At 41.5% G+C, this 22,890-nt stretch overlaps 1 protein-coding gene across 1 annotated transcript in view; it reads right to left on the reverse strand.

Moving 5' to 3' along the window:
* Positions 1-19: 19 nt before the first annotated feature.
* LOC119886874 (dihydropyridine-sensitive L-type skeletal muscle calcium channel subunit alpha-1-like) overlaps positions 20-22,890 on the reverse strand; it is a 144,395-nt gene continuing 121,524 nt past the window's right edge. Inside the window, exons 30-37 of the mRNA XM_038697844.1 lie at positions 19,285-19,332; positions 15,672-15,698; positions 15,455-15,580; positions 14,429-14,494; positions 11,888-11,979; positions 11,477-11,636; positions 5,745-5,872; positions 20-175 (exon numbers count right to left, since the gene is read on the reverse strand). Coding sequence (XP_038553772.1) covers positions 37-175; positions 5,745-5,872; positions 11,477-11,636; positions 11,888-11,979; positions 14,429-14,494; positions 15,455-15,580; positions 15,672-15,698; positions 19,285-19,332 — 786 coding nt within the window. The 3' untranslated portion in view covers positions 20-36. The remainder of the gene's footprint in view (positions 176-5,744; positions 5,873-11,476; positions 11,637-11,887; positions 11,980-14,428; positions 14,495-15,454; positions 15,581-15,671; positions 15,699-19,284; positions 19,333-22,890) is intronic.

A 22,890-nucleotide genomic window follows, 5' to 3' on the forward strand; every position in this document is an offset into this window, starting at 1 on the left:
ACATCCTGAGTCTCAGGGGGCACTTGAGTGATTTCATCAGAAACATTCATCAGACATCAGGCTGAACATTTTTCTCACCTTGCAGGCTATACGATGAGGACAAAACTTGCCAAAACCCAGAGGAGGAGGTATTCTCCGTAGTAGTGTTACCACATCAAGGTGCTTAATGCGCCCCCTGTAAATCACAAATAAATGAGTTTATACTCACACAAATACAAACAGAAGTGAGTGAACAGAGACAAGTATATTAAGCAAAACCCAAAATCTGGACATGTTGGTTAACTGTAGTGGTGGTTTGTCCTCAATTTAAATCAGACAAAAAGAACAAAAAATTAAATGAAAAAACTCAAAATCAAACGGCCAATGAGGCACCTGAGGAACGAATCTTGTCCAGGCAAGGATAGTGTTTATGCAATTTATTTCCACTGAAGCAAGCAAACAAACAAATGGTGTCTGCAGCCTCTTTGCCCTGGTCAAATACCATGAACTTATCCCGGTGCCGACCCATGCTAAATGTGACTACCTCTATATGTAGATTCACCTGCCCAAGCTGCCCAGTACCTTCAAACCAAAAACCCAAATAAGTACTCAAATTAACTAAAATAATAACATTAAAGTTGAAATCAAGCTAATTCTAAATTCTTTAAGGAAAAACAGCAACAAAAGAAATTGATATTTAATTATTAAATTAAATTCTAAAAAAAGAAGTAGCTCCAACACTCAGGCCCCTAAAACGTCCATATTTTCCAAAAGAGCTCAGCAATACACTGTACTTGCTTCCATCTTCTTTCTAATATACAAGTCATTCTGCTCAAAGAGTCTGGTGAGAAAAATGGGTTTTCCTTTTAGCAGAATATTATGGTTTGCTGCAAGGGCCTCAAGGTTATTAGGGTCATCGGAGACCTTTCTAATGGGTCTGTCGTTTGGTATTGCCTCTACCTCGCTGGCCATTTCCAGGTCTGAAAAAACAATGTATTGCCTTTTCTGCTTCATCAAAACTTTCTGGGGTCAAGGTTTTCCCTCCATTTGTGGCTTTTAAGCTCTGAAGTTTCTGTTTGACGGAACCTTTAACTCCTGCATATCTTTGTCACTCTCAGTGGCTTTAAGTTGTTTTCTCTTTTGACTCGGAAGCAAAAGAACTCTTTTAAGCTTGAGGAACCAGGCAACAGATGTTTTAAGCTTCCTCCAAGATTAAAAGTAATTGATGAGATGGTCTGTGGGATCTTCTGATTGCTTGACAATAGCATTCACTGCTACTTCTCTTTTGGCCTCTGGGTCATCAGCAGGAATCACAGCTAAACCCATGTCAGAGGTAGGCCACTCCTCTGACAAAAAGAAAAACTCTGGACCTTTAATCCATTTCCTGTGTGTGAGAAATTCCTCTGCTCTCAATCCACGAGATGCTTCATCTGCAGGATTGACCTTGGAGTCCACATACACTGGTCAATGTCTGTGGAGCATTCAGCCAGAACTGCTGCTGTGAGCTCCAGATAAGGAATGGTGATTTGCTTCAGGGGCGTAACTCTGGTCTTTCCCACAAGAAATGAAACATGCACTTTATCACCATTTTTCAGTCTCAGGTAAGACACCATACCATATCCAACTGGACTGGCATCTGAAAAATTATGAATATGGGCTGTTACAGATGTTCCAAAGTCAGAAGTTTTAATGCAGAGATCCATCTTGAATCCTCTCACCAATCAGACCACTGTTAGAGAAGGAAGGGGGTATTTGTTCATCACAGTTTCTTCTGCAGAAGCTCCTGCAACATTAACTTAGCTGGCATGATTAAGGGACCCAAAAAACCTAATGGATCATACAGTGAGCTGACCACAGACAAAATGCCTCTCTTGGTCTGTGGCTGTTCCTATACTGAAGCCTTGAACCTAAATTAGTCAGATTCAATATACCACTGCATTCCAAGTGCTCTTTCCATAGGAAGCTGGTCCGTGTCCAAAGCCACTTCTTTCATCTCTGTTGCTCTGATGTGTCACAAATGGTGGTGAGCGCAGAGGAGGTGAGAGCCCAAACGCAAGACACCATGGCAGAGGTTTATTCAAACTTACTGAAACACAGGGTGTACACAGAAAGGTGCAGACAGAGTCCAAAATAAAGCCGAATCCATACAGCACTGGAACTAGGTCCAAAACAGGCAGGTAATCCAGAATAAGACAGAACACTCCTCCAAACACACGACTGAGTGTAACACACTACACATGACAATAAAATGACCGGACACAGACTGAGGGAACAAACAAGTATATATGCACACATGGGTTAACGAGCTGGGATGGAGCAACATGGGTGACTGGGATCAGGTTAACGAGGGAGGCAGACAGACAGCAGGAAAACAGAGACAGGCAGGCAAGCAGAGACAACAGGGGGCAACAGAGAGGCAGGCCAGCAGAGAGACAGTTAACCCAGAACACCCGAGTACACAGACCAAAAGTAAACACTAAGACATGAACTGAGACACAACTAGGACACAGGGCTGAGATGCAGAGCTAAACAGAACCAGTAGATGAACAAGGGAATACACAAGACTAAACAGAGAACACTATACCAGGGACCAAAACCACAAACAGAAAACATGGACCAACTGCTAAGGTTTAACTAAACATGACAGAAACAGGGAGTTTAACACAAGGCGTTAGCAACAACACAAACAGGGACCGAACTAATGACACAGAGTGGCTAAGGACGACAAGGTAACAGGACAACACTGACAACTCAACCACAGACTAAGATAACTGAACAGATAAACACAGAGATAATAATCAAAAGGGATAACAAATCAAGCAGAGGTTACAATGACATTAACAGACTGGACACAGGACAACAGACCGGACTGGACCCTTAAACAACATACTAAATAACAGATACTGAACTGATCAAATATGACAAAAACTCAAGAGGGCAAAACTAAAACATGGCCGACAAGCAGAATGTGACATGATGTTACCTGGGATTGACATCAACACTGAGCGGCTATTCGTCACTCATTTTAGGAGACTAAATCTGCCTTTATCATAGATCGCAGTCAAGTCCTTTGCAATTTGAATTGCTTCTCTCTACTATGCTGATCTGAACTATGCTGATCACTTCATCTGGAAAATCAGACACATTGACCTTCAGTTCTTCTCAAGGCATAATTGGCACAACCTGGGGATGATATAGCTCCAAACAAGTGAACCCTCATTCGATGTTCCGCTGGTTCTTGGTCAGTGTTGCCACTAGGCCACCAAAGAAAGCGAAGGAAGTTCACATGTTTATCAGGCACCTGTACCTGATGAAACATAGCCTGGATGGCATAACAAGTTGAGTTGGAGTTGCATCTATCTTCAACTCAGGCCTACTAATCAGCTCTAAACCTAAACTAAATTATAACTCATTTGAAAGCCTTGTTCTTAGTCTTTCACACCCAAGTTGGAAATCACTGCAACCAATTCTCTTCGTTATAGTGTACTGAGCACCTGGTCCGTACTCTGAATTCTTATCTGAATTTGCAGAGTTTTTGTCAACTTTAGTCCTTAAAACGGACAAAGTTATTATTGTAGGGGATTTTAATATTCATGTGGACGTTGAGAATGACAGCTTCAGTATTGCATTTTTTCTTTTAAATTCAATTGGCTTCTCTCAAAGTGTTCATAAACCGACTCACTGTTTCACCCGCACCCTCGACCTTATTCTGGTATATGGTATTGAAATTGAACATCTAATGGACACTGTGAACTCTATTGCACTGAGCAACTGTTAATATCTGCACTATTCATTTCACTTTTACAATACATCTAAAATGCAAACAAATCTTGCTCAAATGTACATTGTGAATGTGCAGTTTAATGACAATACAGTCTGTCAAAGTCTAATAGTGTTCCCAAAGAATCCCTTTTTATCTGACCACTACTTGATAACTTTTGAGTTTGTATTGCTCATATAGAAATTTTTGCCTAATGGCGTGTCTATTTGTAATGCTCTAGCTAATAAGGATGTGATTCCATCAGCTTTTAATTAATGTCCAAGTCACAAAATAAAGGAAGACTCGTATGCTAATTTCAATTAGCCCAGAGCAGTATATTACTCATCATTGTTAGAGGAAAATTACAACAACCCTAGGTTTCTTTTCAGCGCTGTAGCCAGGCTGACAAAGAGTCACAGCTCTGACAACTTCATGAGCTTCTTTAATGATAAAATTCTAACTATAAGAAACAAAATTCACCAAGACCTGCCCTCAACTGGCACCGACTTATCTCTCAACTCAGGAACCTTAGAAACAGCTGTAAAGCCTGATGTATGTTTGGACTGCTTTACTTTCCTCAATCTTTATCAACTAACTTCAATAATTTCTTCATCTAAATCATCAACCTGCCTCTTAGACCCCATCCCGACTAGGTTGCTTAAAGAAGTTTTACCCTTAGTCAGCACTTCTATACTAGATATGATTTTGTTGGGTTCAGGAGGCAGACACCATCTCCACATTTAAGAGTAGGCTTAAGACTTTCCTCTTTGATAAAGCTTATAGTTAGGGCTGGCTCAGGTGAGTCCTGAACCATCCCTTAGTTATGCTGCTATAGGCCTAGACTGCCGGGGGATTTCCCATGATGCACTGAGCTCCTCTCTCCTCTACTTTCTCTCCCTCTGTATGCAACCTCATCCCATTATTGCATGTTACTAACACAACTTCTCCCCTTTCTGGTAGTCTTGTGCTTTCTCATCTCTCTCCTCTCTCCTATCACTTCCTGCAGGTTTTCTGGCTCTGGAGCTGTGGAGTCTGGATCTGTGGCTGCGGGTCACCTGCTGCCCCCGTGTTCCTGCTCGACACCCTCTACTGCAACGACTATTGTTACTAGTCCTATTGTTATTATTGTTATTATAATCATTAACATTACGACTGTTACCATTAACACTACTATAAATATCTGTACCATTTTTCATTTAGTCTATAGCAACATCACCTTTACTGTCTGTACCTCTGTGTGTATATATTGTGTAGGCTGCCTCCTCTCTCTCTCTCTCTCTCTCTCCCTCTCTCTCTCTCTCTCCCTCTCTCTCCCTCTCTCTCTCTCTCTCTCTCCCTCCCTCTCTCTCCTTCACCCCAACCGGTCGAGGCAGATGGCCGCCCACCCTGAGCCATGGTTCTGCTCGAGGTTTCTGCCTCTTAAAAGGAAGTTTTTCCTTGCCTCTGTCGCCTAGTGCTTGCTCTTGGTGGGAACTGTTGGGCTTCTGTAAATAACATCACAGAGTATGGTCTAGACCTGCTCTTTTAGGAAAAGCGCTCTGAGATAACTGTTGTTGTGATTTGGTACTATAAACAAAATGGAATTGAATTGAATAAATGGTCAACTGGCGATGTTTTGGCCTGCCATCTAATGACTTGAAAAAACTCTGGCCTGATGCCAGACTTATTTGCCAACCCCTGGCCTAGATCTTAGCTCATTCAGAAGAGGCTCAATAGCTAAGGAGTACAGCTGTCCAGAAATGGTACCTCCCTGCCTAATGCCACTCTGAACCTGTATTGGACAGCTCAATCCACCACCCACCATCACCGAACAAAAAGTAGTTTAATATGACGTCATTATATAGACGGAGATTCTGTTAGCATGCCTGTGCAGGGGAGACTGCCCTTACATTAGTATTACTATAATAAAGAATAGAACTTTTTCCCTTTGGCATCATTTATGTTAGATTATTCTAATAAACAGCAAATAAAAGGTTATGGTAAACTTACACACACTAAAACTTACGTGGCCTCGGGATCGTATTCTGCCCATATTTTCTTGAACTCATCCAAATGCTGGGGGCCAAGAATGGACCAATCACGTGTCAAGTAGTCAAAGTTATCCATGATGACAGCCACAAACAGGTTGATGATCTGTGAAGGATAAAGGCAATAAATGTGTCTGCTCTACTATGTTTGTGTGAGTATGACTGTGGCACTGCACCAGGTGGTTGGAGAGGTTCACCACATGTGCAGTGAAAGCTTGGTAAGCTAGATGTCCCACACCAGACTGCCTAATCTGCAAATAAGGCAACGCTACCAAATTGAGACAACTTCTGTGATGAAATGTTGAATTAGCTGCAGCACATTGATGTATAATCCTAGCTGCTAAAATGAAGAAACTGTTCTTAAACAAGAACTAGAGCATTGCCCAGGGCGCCACCAGCACACTTCCCTAGAACAGATCCACACTGACGTCCTATCATTATGAAAATATTATATAGAAAATATTATAGGAAAGCAGAGGTTAATTCTTTCTTAATGCAGAACTACTCATTGCTTCACTCATTTCAACACAACTTGAAGTGTGCACAGTAAATTCTATTGCATCACACAATGTAAGGTTATCATCAAATATTATTATACATATAAGAAACATGTATATTATAATCTCTTAATGCAGAGTGTTTTACATGTAACATATATCTTAATAGTTTCACTCTTTGGTGAACTAAACATGTGATTCTGTCTGAATTCTGAATTGTCACGCATTTTGGACACTGCACAAAATACTTAAAAGTCACTTCCTGTGTCCTCTATGTGGTGCAAAGGAGCACCCAGTAATGATATGTTTTGTAGTACATCAAATTTATATTAATCGCATAATGGGTGTCACACAAGGCTTACTTCCTGTTGCCAGTAGGTTGCGCAATGACTATAACTAAATTTTGGCATGTAGATGTGTGGGTGGTGGGGCCATTATCAATCACATAAAATTTGGTACAGATGTGAGCATGTATACTTAAGTTTTAACAACTTCCTGTTTCGTGGCAAATCATTGAAATTCCACGCCACGGACTGCCCCGGTAGACCAAAACTCACCATTTGTACAACATGTGATCATTGATGGGATAAGACTGCACAGCGAAAATTTCTGGAAAGTCGCACGGACTAATTCTCTAGGATGAGTTTGTTAAAAGTGCGGAGTGTATAAATCGCCAAATATGACAATTAAATCCAAAATAACCAAACTTCTTTTTGGTTTTTGACCCTCCTGGCGTGTGTTTAAAGTTTTGTAAGTTTTCAAGAACGTTAAGGCCATCAAAAATTAACTGTGTTTACAGAAGCATTTCTTCAGTTCAGTCTGGATTCAAACCACCAACTTGGTGGTGGTAAGGAAGCACTTAACCACTGTGCTACTGAGACACACTGGTTCAATGCTGATTTCAACTTTCTCTATTTGCTCTGGTTTTCATGGACATGAAATGCCTCTGAAGCACCAACAGAGGGTGCTTAATGACCAAACACTGTCAACACAGAAAAGTCGACAGTGAGTGCCAAGTGTTTAATAAGGAATGGACAACTAAATACTTTTTATTGAAGTCGGGTCAAAGGTTGTATGTATGTCTTGTATGTATCTATGTATGTCTTGTTTGCCAAGAAACCTTTGCGGTTTTAAAGGAATACAACATCAGCCGTCACTTTTCCACCAAGCATGCTAATTACGCTAACAACCAGTCAACGCAAGAAAGGACAGCTACCGCTCAGAGGTTGGCAGCTAGTTTGCAGGCTCAGCAAACACCTTTATCCGACAAACTGCCATCCAAGAATCAATCACGAAGGTGAGTTATTTGCTGGCATTCAAACTAGCAAAGACCAGCAAGCCTTTCCCCGAAGGAGATTTCTCAAAGAGTGCATGGTGGAGACAGCAGGTACCTTGTGTCCTGAGCAAGAACAAATTTGAAAAAATTAGCTTATCACGCAGGACAATGTCTCGCCGTGTTGAGCTAATTGACGAAGACTTAGCTAGCGAGCTAAACAAAAAGCATAGTCATTTACATTATATTCATTGGCACTAGACGAAAGTAACGACATAAAGGACACCGCTCAGCTTTTAATTTTTATCAGAGGGATTAATGACAATTTTGGGATAACTGAGGAGTTTTTAGCTATGGAATCCCTAAAGGGGAAAACGGGGGAGAGGACTTGTATGACAGCGTGTCGGGGGTCATCAAGAGGCTCAAGCTACCTTGGAGTACGCTCGCCAACGTTACCACAGATGGATCGGCAAATCTGACTGGAAAAAACGTCGGGTTGCTCAAAAGAATCCAGGAGAGGGTGAAAGAGGACAACCCTGAGCAGGAGGTAATTTTCTTACACTGCATAATCCACCAAAAAGCACTGTGTAAATCCGTATTGCAGCTTGACCACGTAGTGAAGCCCGTTGTAAAAGTCATTAACTTTTTTCGTGCGGGGGGACTTCAGTATCGTCAGTTTATTAAGTTTCTTGAAGACATTGATACTGATCACTAGGACTCGCTTTACCACTCCAAAGAAAGCTGACAATTTTCCTGAGCTGAGTGACATAGATTGGCTTTGTGATCTAGCTTTTGCTGTGGACATACTGACACACATGAATGAGCTGAAAGTGAAGGGAAAGACCAGTTTGTGCCTTCAAATCCAAGCTAGCTTTATTCTCAAAGCAAATGTCAAACAAGTCATTCGCTCATTTCCCCACACTGGCTACGCTGAAAGAGGCCCATTGACATGTGAAAAAATACAGGAAATCACTGGACGACCTGAATGAAGAATTCTGCCGTTGCTTCTCTGATTTTGGAAAAATTGACAAATCACTTCAGCTGGTGTCATGTCCCTTCACACAAGACCCTGAAACGGCGCCACAGGAGTTGCAGTTGGAACTAATTGATCTCCAATGTGACACCGTCTTAAAGGAGAAGTTCAACTCTCTTAAACTGGATGATTTTTTGCTTCATTAAGCTTTTAGTGTGATGAAAACCAACAAACCACCCCACAGATCCCAGGTGAGTTGATCCTCAGATCTGTTCTGAGAATTGCCACAACAAAACTAACACCAGACTTTGATGCACTGGCAAAAAAGGGTGATCAACAACACTGTTCCCACTAAGAGTTTATGTAAGTATTAAAACTGTAATTTCTATTTTATGTTTGATATGTATGCATCTGGTGCTAGCCCGGCCCGTCTGTCAAATTTTAAAAGTCACTGTTCCACCCCTGCTCTAACATGATCACATGACACACTCTAAAGTCTGCTAAAAGCTGTAAAAGGAAGGGCATAGCTCCTAAACTAAACAGGGCATAGCTCCTAAACTAAATATTTTTCTAGCAAACACCAAATGCAACTTTGAAAGATCAACATCTTTTCTGCAACCTGCAGCTCAAATGGAGTCTGTAGCTGCACATATGCCGGAGCATTTAGCTCTTAAAGTTGAGTAGGTTGGAAGAAAGTTGATCCTCTGCTCCCATTGAAACCCACTGATTTTTTTCACATAAAAATATTAATATAAAATCAGCCATTACACATATCAGCAATAAAAGTAATAGTATAAATCTCCTGAACAGGATGTACATTGTTGGAACAAAGTTTCTAGGATAAATGGTGAGGGAGAAGATAGACACCGAAAATGGGGTATATAATAATAAATAAATAAATAATAAAGAGCGAAGACAACTAAAGCGAAGACAACTAAAGTGACACTCACACTAACTAGAATGGGCATTCACTAAAGTAAATGTGTGTGAAACCTGCAAATTAAAGCAAATATCGCGGATATTTGGCGTTCCACCAAACTGGAAAATTCTCGTTTAATTTGGCAACATAGTCTTAAAACTTATAGGAAGGCCCTCCGTAATGCCAGAGCAGCGTACTACTCGTCATTAATAGAGGAAAATAGGAACAACTCCAGGTTTCTTTTCAGCACTGTGGCCAGGCTGACAGAGAGTCAAGTATTCCCATAGCTCTCAGTAGTTACGACTACTGTAATTCACCAAGACCTGCCATCAACTGGCAACAACTTATCTCTAAACTCAGGAACCTTAGAAACAGCTGTAAAGCTGTAAAACCAGATATATTATCAAAATTCAAAATTAAATCCAAGAAGTGCAAGCCTTCACAGAGCACATCAACTCCGTGGACAATAACATCAAGTTCACACGAGAAGATGTCCACATGTCCAACAGTTTAGCTTTCCTGGACTGTGTTGTACAGACTGAAGAGGACAGGAGCCTGCAAATTGAAGTGTTCAGGAAACCCACACACGGATCAATACTTACTTCTTGATTCCCACCACCCACTGGACAAAAGCTAGGGGTCATCAGATCCCTGCACCACAGAGCGGACAACATATCAACAGAGTGGACAAAAGCCAGAGAGAAGGAACAGAACCACCTGAAGGGGGCACTTATAGGCTGCGTTCGAAAAGTCTTTTTTTCTAAGGAAGGTTCCTAACTGAGTGAAGTGAACCAGAAGTATTTCAGTGGCAGCCATTATAAGAGCTGTTCGAATTCTCTAAAAGCTAAGGAAAGGTACCTCAATGCTTCCTTTCATATCTTCTTTAGCATAGGGTACACCTGACCATCCTTTATGAAAGAAAAGGAGAGAATGCCGTCCCACAATTCCTTCACAAAAACTCAAACGATAAAATCCATAAACCACATTTAGCAAGATCCTTGCAACACAGACACACATTATGATACTTTAATAAGACAATTACATTCTTTCTTTTGATTTGTTTTCTTTTGGCTTTTTTGTAATCTAATACTGTTTCAACACCGTTTTATGTTTCGGGTTGTTGAAATTAAGTGTTTTCTACAATAAAAAAAAGGAAATCACCAACCATGAAGGATAAAGGAGGTTGATCACCATGTAAGTTACCATTGGCTATTAAGTCTTTTCTCTCTTATGCCATAACTTGCTAATATGCATATATCTTAAACTGTCAACAGTAACTGAGACCCATTCGAGCTGTTACTAGTCTTGTAACTCGATCAAAGTGAGGATAATGTTGCAGCATGTAGCCTCACGTTATGTACTGCAGCCTTCAGCAAATTAATACTTCAGTCACAGATGCTGACACCCTTGCCTTAATAAAGGCAAAGATCAAGCTGGATAACCTCTACAGTAGGCGTTTCCCACACACTGATTTATTTGTGGCGGCCTGCCACATTATCAACACTGATTTTTGATTGATTTTGTTACTATTTAAAATGGGTAAAATCATATTTGATGACAGAGCTCCAATCAGTGCATATATTCTCTCAGCATCTCCTCTCGCCCCGTCGCTCCCTCTCTCTCTCTCGGCACAGTTACGCTGTCATTCTGTGGAAAACACTGTACATACAATTGGGATTCATGTTGATAAATACGCCTATGGGTGGGCAGGAGGGTGAGTGTGAGCATTCTCAATGTGACAACCCTGTCCATTATTTAGTGACTGGTAGGAACCTTATCTGCCTTTTTGCTATCTTGGTTATGAAGTAATATATTCCACCGTGTTGTCCACCTTTAGATAGCCTGCATTACAACAACATGGGGCACAGTGTCAAAGATGCGCTTTTTGTAGTCCATCTTCAGAACATTGTAGTTCACACGAGTCCCTGTGCTGCTTTCCATGTCAGGCAACAACATGAGTGAAAAGCAGCTGCTGTAGAGAGCTGTATTTCTACAGGTGTTGAAGCTGAAACAGGTGTACACTTTAATGTATGTGGTGGATGTTTTACCAGAAAGGCACAGAGCATGTAGAAACTCATGAAGTAGATGATGGCAAAGTTGGATCCACAGGTGTACTCCTCCCCAGGCAGGTAGTCAGACTTGGGGTCACACCTCTTCCCGTACATACACGCTAACATCACTTCATGCCATGCCTCCCCTGTTGCACACCTGCACACACAGATAGAAACGTCCAATCACACACTCGTACTGAAAGGCCAATGAGTCACTGCTGTGTAATGTTTCCTTGCCTGAACAAAGTTGGAAATTAAATTGCATACATGCTGTTGATTTGTACTAGATTTAATTCAATAACAAGCTATTTACAGTACAAGTTCTCTTTGGAATGTAGTAGTACCAGCTGTGTGGAACTGTGCTGTTTTGTGGATTTGCGTAGCTTTAACAGAAGACAGACCACAAACCTGAATAACAGCAGCACAGCCTGTGGGAATGTCTGGAAGTTGTTGTTTCTGTTGATGTATGTGCCGTCAACCAGTGCAATTTTACCAAATATCTGCAGAAAAGACATTGTTATGTTAGGTATAATACCCATTAACCTTCTTGGCATCAGGCAGATCTTAGTCCCTGCCTCATCCATTACACTCACGGAGCATAAAAACGAGATGTTATCTTACTTACATCAAGGCATCTTGCCAACAAAACTTTTTCAACAAATTTAATCAAATTTTTTCCTGGCTGGGATCATGACAGATTCTAACAAGATTTTAACATACATGTATGCTGTCCTTCAAAACCACTTGCTAAAGACTTAGATATGATTGATACTTACACATTAGATCTTGTTTTATCTTATGGGTTGCCTATTACTAACATCCAAGTACATAATGCTGCTTTTTCTGATCACATACATGTCTTACTTTGCCCTCTCATACTCTCAAACTGCCTGCTCCTACGCGCCTGTGTCGTGTGTTTAAGCCCTCCACTGCTGCTCAGTTTACTTCTGCTTTTATTAATATAACTAAGTCTGGTGATAGTTATGGCTAACCCTGACACAGAGCAATTACTTTCTTCCTTCCTCTCCACCTGTTCCGATATTCTTAACATTGTTGCACCGCAAAAAGTTAGTTGCCCCAGATCTAAATCCGAGCCATGGCTCAATGGCGAGTGTGCAGGAGAGCTGAACGCAGGGGGAAAAAGAACAAACTTCATGTATCATATGAAGTCTTTAAGGAGAGCTTGAGAAAATATCAGAAAATTCTGACATTATCTCCCAAAATTTTAATAAACCTCGTGTCCTTTTTAACACTATTGATTCTTTATTAAACTCTCCACAATCCTCCTGCCTGGAAGCTTCGTCTGAAGTGAAAATCTTCTTAACTTCTTTTTAGGCAAGGTTGCCACTATCAGAGCCCATATCCCATCCCCTGCTTTTGACTATTCCATAGTTAGTCAGTTTGAGCCAGCGTTGCTTTTAAATCTCACTAAAATTGTCACCCAACTAAAACCCTCATACTGTGCCCCCTTGTGCCTCTTTATGGAAGACTGGGAGACTATTGGCCTAAATGTCTAAAAAATTATAAATAGTAGTTTGGCAACAGGTGTCGTTCCAACATATTTCAAAGAAGCAGTTATGGAACCTCTCGAAGCTTACTTTTATATAAAAATTTTAAAGACTGTACTTCTACAGCTTCGTAAGTACTTTCAACATGTGATTCATACTTTTATCTCAACTTGTCTGGACTACTGTAATGCACTTTACATTGGTGTTAACCAAACCTCTCTCTCACGATTACAGTACAAAACTTGGCCGCTCATCTTTTAACCGGAACTCGCATGCATGAACACATTACACTGGTCCTGGCCTCGCTACACTGGCTCCCGGTCCATTTTAGAATACATTTTAAGATCCTATTGTTTGTTTTTAAATCACTGAATGGGTTGGCACCTCTTACAAGTTTACACCCCCATCACGGTCACTTAGGTCTACTGATCAACTTTGGCTGGTCGCTCCAAAAACCAGGTTAAACCAGGGGCGACCATGCTTTTTCAGCAGCAGCCCCTAAACTGTGGAATGAGCTACCTCCACAGGTCAAATTAGCCCCGACCCTCAAATGTTTTAAATCCCGTCTTAAAGCTCACTTGTATTCCTTGGCTTTTAACCCAGCATGAAAACTGTGTGGTCTTATGTTGTTGTTCTGTGTTCTATGTGTTGTTCTATGTTTTTATGTTTTATTTGTTGTCCAGCACTTTGTAAACCTGTTTTTTAAAATGTGCTATATAAATAAAATGGATTGGATTGGATTGGATAAAAGAACATTATATCATATTATAACATATGTGTGTGTATAAAATATAGTTCCTGGGCATCAGAATTTCCCTTTGTGTTGCTAGGAAATATCTAGCTTAACAGGACACGGTTCACAAGGTTGCCCAGAGTTTTGAAACTGGGAGAGAAAGATACATTTACTGACTGCTGGCATTCTGCTACACAATATCAATATAAGGGTCTCTCCAATGTTGGTAATGTTTTTTAGCACTCAACTCAGCGACTTGAGTAACTCAAGCTTGCAGCCATAGCTAATGTTATTTAGGTCCTCCGCAGTAAGTTAATTTTGACGTCCAGATTCTAGTCTAGTCCTGTTGTTATCATTAACGTTACTGTAATTATCTGTACCATTATTCATTTTCAGCCTGTACTACTACCTTTACTGTCGGTATTTCAGTGTGGATATTGTGTTGGGAGGGGAGAGGCCCTCTCTCCCTCTCTCTTTCTCTCTCTCCTTCCCCCTCAACCCAAGCCTGTCAAGGCAGATGGCCGCCCACCCTGAGCCATTTTTCTGAAAAAAGGTTTCTGCCTATTAAAAAGACGTTTTTAATTGCCTCTGTCGCCTATTGCTTGCTCATGATGGGAACTGTTGGGTCTCTGTAAATAATATCACAGAGTACGGTCTAGACCTGCTCTATATGAATGTGTATGTGTGTGTGTCTGTGTGTGTGCATACCTGCATTCCAACCACAGCGTATATAAAGAACAGCATGAGAATAAGCAGGGCCACATAGGGAAGAGCCTGCAACACAACAACCCATGACACTGTCAGAGACACAGGCCCAATCCCAGTCCCAATCCCAGTCCCCACAGTCAGGACTTTGATGCTCGTTCCCACTATGTGATAGCTCAGGGCTGTCCCACTGTCACATCGTGAAGTGCATCAAGCTCTGACGCTGAATTTTCTACGCCATCATGTGGCCTAGGATATATAGTGCATATGTTTGTGGCCTTCCTAACTTTGGGTAGTTTGCTAAAAAAAACTAATGCTGTAGTGTCATAGAAAGGAAGTGACCAACAAATGAGCAGCTGGCTGACATGCTCTTTATTCATACAGTTAACAGGAGCATTTCTAGCAAGCTTGATAGCTACTTTTGCCAAATCAGCTAAGAATAGACTAGAAATTGTTTGCAGTGCTCACACACTGGTTGACACTAAAATGCTTGTCTCATAGTGGCATCATTATCGAGACAGGCTAACAGAACTAAATGCCAAGCTAGCAGGCCACAAATAAATGGGAAAACCCACAGAGAAATATAGGGTCATGTTTTTATTCTTGTATACTCTTGCTGTTGTGGGGAGTTTTGGTTTGAATATTTTTCCTACTTTACATTCCTTGTGTTTTTCACTCTGTGTATTCTAGTTTCTTGTCCATTGTTATGTTTTGCCCATGCTCTTTTGATGTTCTGCTTTGTTTTCCTAGATCCTTCCTTGTGTGTTTTTGCATGCTTTAAATCCTGTGTTATTTTTGCCCCTATTTCTCAAGATACTGCACATGAACATTTTTGGTACATGTCAGTAGGCTTATTGTTGCTTATAGTTTGTAAATTTGCTCAGTTCGGTTATTGGTTATTGGCCCTGCACACAGCGGGCGTCAGTTAAGCCTGTGTGGGTTTAGTGCTTAAACCTTAGGGTGTAGATTGGGATTGGGCCACAGTAACATCAAACTACAGGCTGAATTATGCTGAGTGATGATACTGACCTGAAGGGATTTGATGAAGGTCCACAGAAGATTCCGTATCCCTTCAGAGCGATTCAAAAGTTTCACCAGACGCATGACACGAAACAGTCTGAAGAAGGTGACTGACACACTCATGTTCTCCGAAGACTTCTCAGAGAAAAGACAAATTGGACATTACATAGTGCTAACTGCTGAATACCATGAAACTTAAATTCAAAGAAAAGTTAAAGCAACTCACCGCGATAGCCTGCATGGGATCCACTGCCTGCAGAGACAAAAAGTTTTTTCTACTGCTGCCTTGTTACAAATGGCTTTAACAAACACTTTTTGGTATGTACTTCCTCAAAGGTTTGAAATATTATCACTCACTAACACTCACATTGCAAACTTTGTTAGTGTCACAAACCACATGTGACCATTTCATAAAGTAAACTCTTGCATGCACATTAACATGCAGGTAATCATGCAGCGTGGTGATAGAGCAGTGGATAAGACACATGCCTTTGGTGCGAGAGAACCGGGTTCAATCCTCCATGGTGACACGTCCACCAATGTGTCCCTGAGCAAGACATTAACTCCCTGTTGCTCCAGAGGACACCTCTAGCAATAGCAATTGTAAGTTACTTTGGATAAAAGCAAAGGTAAATAGGGAAAATTAGGTATGATAGTAATTCAGTCACATGAACAGTCTTTCCAAAAGAAGATGGTTTGTTGATTTCTCAGCTTGACTCAGAACAAAGTTAAAATATCTTCCATATTCTACAAGAAAAATCAATCTATTTTCAACACCTCAGAATCCTTCCCAGAATCATCAGAAAGACTGAAAGAAACAGCATTCCCAATTCTGAATTTTGTCATGCCTATTTAACCCGGAATATTAGATTAATCTCCGAATTCAAAGTTATAGTTTTGTTCTGGTTGTCTGAATCCCCTTCCCTTTCTTACCGGCCACAATCAGTGAATATGAGAGTTACAAGTATTCATTATTATTATTATTATTAGGTGTCCAAGCCCGAGTGGGCTGGGAACCCGCGAATGCAAGGCATCGCGGTTCCCAGTACCAGCGGAGCTGGGAACCCTATTGTTTTCGCTCGGATTTTTATTATTTTTTTCTTCTGTGCGTAAAACTCATACTGCGTCCTAGATGGTAACTGCTAGGGACGCGAAACTCACAGGGTAGGTTCACAACCTCACGAGTCCCTCAGGCGCCTAAATCCACATACTTCTACCTCTAGGGGGCGCTATAAGCAAGGTCAACGCGTTTGGGCTTGGAACTTCCGCCTACGAAGGCGTATATCGAAAACCTTATTTCCACGCGTTCGGGGAAATTGCGAAAACTGTAAAACCTATTTTAATTAACTCCTCCGAAGCCGCAGGTCCGATCAGCACGAAACTTGGCACAGACAATCTCTGGACCGAGCCGATAAATGTTTGTAGAGGGAATTTTGATCCGACAAAAAATGTCCCAATTACAAGCTAACAAATATTTGCGAAATCTCTAAAAACAGGAACTATCCAGGCATGGAAAAGGCCAATCAACACAAAATTTAAGGACCTTATGTGGCATGCCCCCCTGAGGGGCTGCGCAAAATTTGCTACAGTTAGCCCCTAGTTGGCGCTATTCAAAAAAATCCCATTGACTTACATGCATTTTATATCTCCGCAACCACAACTCTGATTGGCCAAGAGGTGGCGCTAAAAGCACAGCTGAAATCTCTCACTAAATCCCATTAATTCTTATGGCATTTTCAAAGGTAGGACGTTTTGCCTCTGTTTGGAATGACCCATCAACGCCAAACGTGGGGACCTTATGTAGCACGACGGCGGGGCGCCCGGGTCGACTCGCACACCCTCCACGGGGCCAGGGGGGGCGGCTTGCGCCGGGAGGCTTGGACTGCTTGCAGTTCTAGTTATTATTATTAGATTTACTTAACAGTCAGTGAAACCAACAAGAATAAAGACATGCAATGCTTTTATCAACACAAACAATTTTCATTCATATGAACATGTCAGAGTAATACATGTTGTTGTAATGTTTTAAAAAATCACAAAACACTCAAAGCATAATCTTTTGAAGGTAAGCAATAATACAGTAAAATATCAGATCTCAGCAGCTTCAGTCCGAGCATATCAGTCACTGGGCCCCATGTCCTGAAAACGACTGAAGAATCGAGATTGTTTTCTAAGACCAAGACATATGTTTCCCAAAGCAGCATCACTATTCCGGCTGTCCCAGCCATGATGTGTGTGTCAGTAACGTTAAATGACATTCAGCTTACTTTCTAGTTCACCAAGTAAGGCTGTAGTTGTGATGTTAGCTATAGCAGCAGGAGAGCTGTGAGTATCTCTGGAGATGCTGTGCTGGCTCTGGGACTGTCTTGTCCTTTCTGGATGCTAGCTTTGCAGCAGCAATTGTAACAACAGTATGCTAACCTACAATTAAGGTGGGTTCCACGCTGGGTTGATACCCTTCTACGACCCTGTCCAGCTCTTCTTGTGTAGCCTGTCTCCTGGTATCTCCACCATGCTCTTGAGACTGTGCAGGGAGACAGATCAAGCCTTCTTGCAATGTATGTATTGTATGAATGGATGTGCCATCCTGGAGGAATTGGACTACCTGGGCAACCTGAATGGTACCTGAAAGGTACCGCCTCATGCTACCAGTAGTGACAAGGACACTAGAAAAAGGCAAAACTAGAGAACAATCAGTCAGGAAGAATAAAGAGAGAGCAACAGTCTGTGGCCACCATCTGCAAAACCCTTCCCTTTGTGGAGGTTGTCTTGCTGTTGCCTCTCCAGTGCACCTGTTGTCACTTTCATTTGCACCAAAACATAATCGCTTATGCTCCCTAGCTGGACAGATATCCCTTCAGCTTAACTGACTTGATGTTATACTGTGATGATGTTCCCTTATTTTTTTTAGCAAATGTATAATGTCACTGTCCAGTGTACACGCACACAGGCACAATGCGTAGTCTTGATACTTCAGCTACACAATAACCATTTGTGTCTTGTTTCTCAAACTTGAATAGTGTTCAGTCAGTGCTTCATTGCATAGTGCAGTGGTCGGCAATAGGCGTCCAGCAATAATATCTAGGCCCATGGCCAGATTACTTTAATTGCGGGGAAAAAAACCATTATAGTGTCTGCCTGGCTGGTTCTGCAACAGATGTCAGTCTGTCATGAGAGCGAAAGTTACTCACATTTTCACTTCCTCTTAAGTGATTGAGCCTACTTTATGTTGTGTTTAAATGAGAGCTTTTACTTTGAAGAGTTCTGAAGGAAATTCAAAAGAGTCTCTGGCTTACTTGACACACTTCTGAAAAAGCTGTCAGAAAACGCGAGATCGGATTACCATGTATGAGAAACGCAGGGATTTCCTCTGCCTGGAGATACTGGGGAATTGAAAAAAAGAGTCCATAGGTTGAAGTGGACCAATCGCCGGGAGGCACACACTCCTGCACATGCTTAATTGTGGACATGTAAAACGATCTCTATATAATCAATTGGTTGAAAAGGGAGAAAAGTAATAATACTAGCAGCAAGTGGGGATTAAACATGCAACTCTTCAAACGGAAATGCTGTGCACTACTGACTGAGCTGAAACAGGCACACCTGGTGTAGTGCATGTGTCTCTGTTATTGTTACAATATTGAGACCAGCCTCAGCCAATTAAACAACTCATACGCTTAACAAGATTCCTAAGATGGATTCTACGATCATCTTAGCCTCACAGTGCCTTTGGAAAAGGGGCCCCTGGCTTTTAAAAACCTTAGTCAGTCAAGCCTTGTTCAGACAAATTCCATGCAACATATGAACGTCATGCACAACTGAAGCAAGTGAATAGTTACAGCGCAGCCATGGAGACAGTAAAGTCCTCCAGAGGAGGCCAGTGCTGCCTGTGGGAAGGAAACACAAATTCAATAAGTGACGTCATGAGAGATGAAGGTATGAACATAGATAATATAATTTTGATACAGATTACATAACTCGAGGATTTGGTTCAGACCTGCATGTCAAGGATTTGCCCTCTCCTAAAAAGCCTGCATATAGCCTGACTCCTAAACAACCCCTGTGAGGACTCACAGAAAACCTCCCCCAAACATCCTGTCGTTCTCCTAAACAGAAACAAACCAGGACTCAAGGGATGACATCAATGGAAGTGACCAGTGCCCCATTTTACAACCTGTGCATATATATGTATATTAACAGAACCCCTACATGTAAGTTACATAATGCACTACTTCTTCCAGAAAATTGTCGCAATTACAAATGCTTTGGTATTCTCATGTTTATATCTTTTGTTTGCATTGGAACAGGACACAGAAAATCAGAGAATAAGCCAAATTTGAGATATTCCAAACAGAACTCTAAAAACGGAATGGACAAAATAGAATAGAATAGTCTTTTTTGTCATTGCACTGTGAATGTACAACGAAATTTAGGGTGCTCCAACGGAGCCACCCTTGCACCATAAAAATATGAAAAGAAAGAACAAAAAAGACAAAGACAGGTTATAACAAACGATGTTCTCATAAAAATAGAGACAGAGAGACACAATAATATATACAACCAGGATATATAAATATAAAATATGTATATATGTTTGCCTGTATTGTATATTTCTATATACACACATAAAATCTAATAAAAAAGTAAAGTCTTAAAGTGTCTATAGTTATTACAAGAGTGCAAAGTAGGGAGGAAGTGGGCTGAATTGTCTGCTGTTTCGGGCGTTATTGGGTGAATTGGAGGCTTATGTGTGTGAGTGTCCATGGGTCAAGTTGGTATGGCCCAGAGAGGTAACGTCTCCCCGAGGGCAACAGATCAAACAGGGGGTAGGCAGGGTGTGAGTGGTCTCTTGTGATGGCCTTGGTTCTCCTGAGGCAACAGGATATAGAGATGTTTTCCAGGCTGGGCAGAGGGCAGCCAATGATCTTTTGGGCAGTGTTTATAACCCTCTGTACCGCCTTCCTGTCCTCAGCTGTGGAGCCTGCGTACCACACACTTACACAGTGTGTTAGGACGCTCACCACAGAGGAGGTGATAGAAAGCCAGCAGCAGCTTTGTGTCCAGATTGTTCTTCCTGAGGACACGCAGGAAGTGTAGCCGCAGCTGAGCCTTTTGACCTGGGCCCCGATGTTATGGGTCCAGGAGTAGTCAGCAGAGATGTAAGTGCCCAGAAACCTGAAGGTGGTGACCATTTCCACCCGATCTCCATTTATGAGGAGAGGGGTGTAGTTCTCCCACTTCAGAACTCTCCAGTGCTTTATCTTTTTTTTGGTGCTTTTTGAAGTATGCTTTGGGTCATTGTCCTGCTGTAAGACCCATTACCTCTGCACAGACCTAACACTGGGCCCTCCCGACACTGCCCTAGAATTCTTTGGTAGACTTCAGATTTCATAATGGCATGCACAAAGTCAAGACATCCAGGCCTGAAGCAGCAAAGTGTGATTTCTATATTTCCAAAATAGATGAGCATCACATGCTTGAAATACAACTATTTCTGAAGATTCTCAAAAGGTGGCAATAATTTTGTACAGTCCATTTTTGGAGTTCTGGGAATGTCTGAAAGTTGTTTTTTTCCGCTGCTTTTTGTGTTGTTCCAATGGAAACAAAATAAATAAACATGAGAATACTAAAGCATTTGTAATTGCAACAATTTTCTGGGAGAAGGAGTACATTATGTGACAGACATGCAGGGGTGCCCATACAGTATTATACTTAAACTGCTTATTGCAAAGTGGATAATTGCAGGGTGTGAACTACGGGGGAGCCACGACATCAGCTCCCCTAAAAGCATGATTTGTGATATTTTGGGGGGTGTCTAAAATATTGACAGCATGCTTTATTGTCATTAATTTCTATATTTCTCTATCATCATGGATCCATGGTTAAATTCAGGAGCACCCCTGGATAATTGTATAATTCATGTGTTTAGTGTCTTTCAGCAACTGAAGACCAACTTTTCAAACATTCTTTAGGAAAGAAATAACAACAAAGAAAATAGTTAAGACAGAATTTGCTGGGGTTGGTGGAGTAAGCAGCATTGAGCCACTGACATCCACGGCCCCTCTGGACAGGAACTATAAAGCCAGGAGTGACCCTAGCAAATCGGGCTCTGTATGTTAAGTTCTGCTGCTCTTCACTGCTAGTCTTTGGTCTTCTTCTGCTTATTGTTTTGACTTTTCTCCTTCTGGCTTTGGCCAGAGGGACGATGGCTACTACCATGGCAAGTTATCCCCTTATCTGATTACACTGATTTTCAGTCATTTGTCAATTATTCATCCCTGTATTCATAACATTCATGGCTGCATTTAACATTCATTTGCGTGTCTAGTAGATATTTGCTGTGCGTGTAATAAATGTTATATACGTATAGTCATTGCGCTTTGTTTCGTCTGTTTCGTTTCTTGTTGAATCAAGAGACAGGGCTTAGTGTAAAACTGAGCTAATGCATGTTAATGGTGGAGAATGTTAATTAAATTGGTGCTGCTTCAATACGTATTCACTACATGTTAGAGAAGGCTCACATATGTACAATTCAATAAAAAAAATTTGTCCCTCGAGGGGAAATTCGTTTTACAGTAGATGTCTCTGATGGTTCTCAGTCATCCAAGTCAAAGATATCCAGAGCTTAAAGTCAAGTGCAACTGGACTTGGTTGATGATACCAAAAGATGTTTTGTCCCTCATCCAAGAGACTTCTTCAGTTCTGAAATGACTAGTAGAGAAACTCAGCTATTTACCTCTGTGGGGTCGTTTGCCAAGATCATTGATACTGCTGGTTCGTTAGTGCTCCTGGCTGTTGTAACGACAGTTGTTATGGTTGTTAGGTAATGTTTGATTTTTTTGATGTTTGAAGTTTCCTGGGAAGTGATGAAAGGACAGCATTGTAAGTGGGGGATAAGTGGTGGCGTAGACCCCCTCCCCTGTTCAATGACGGCTTCTCAACCCGGGTGTAGATGGCTTCCTTGACACCTCTTTCAAACCATCCATCTTCTCTGTCTAAAATGTGCACCTGGTGGTCCTCAAACGAGTGTCCTCTGTCCTTCAGATGTAAGTAGACTGCAGAGTCTTGACCTGAGGAATTAGCCCTTCTGTGTTGAGCCATGCGTTGTGTAGTGGTTGTTTAGTTCCCCTTCGAGGGAACTCGAACTGCGTCAGTTACGACACTATGGGAACGCCTCTAGGCGTAGCAGGTCTGAACGTGAATGAAATCACTCCAATCCTATTGGCTTGTTGCTAGAACGGTAAGGTGTGACGGAATAACCGGAGGAGTATAAAGCACACCTGTACACACTCATCATTATCTTTTTTCTATTCAGCAGGCGCTCTGTATGTTGTTTGAAGAAAGCTCCAGTCCTACAAGCAGTGTGTCTTACCTGAAGAAGAAGTCTACCAGCATGTCCGGCAACCAGATGTACAGAAGGTGTGTTTTTTCTTGCCCTCGGTACA

This window comes from Micropterus salmoides, unplaced genomic scaffold, assembly GCF_014851395.1.
Source record: "Micropterus salmoides isolate LMB-PRFRI ecotype aquatic unplaced genomic scaffold, ASM1485139v1 Ms_hic_scaffold_4, whole genome shotgun sequence".
Taxonomy (NCBI): Eukaryota; Metazoa; Chordata; class Actinopteri; order Centrarchiformes; family Centrarchidae; genus Micropterus; species Micropterus salmoides.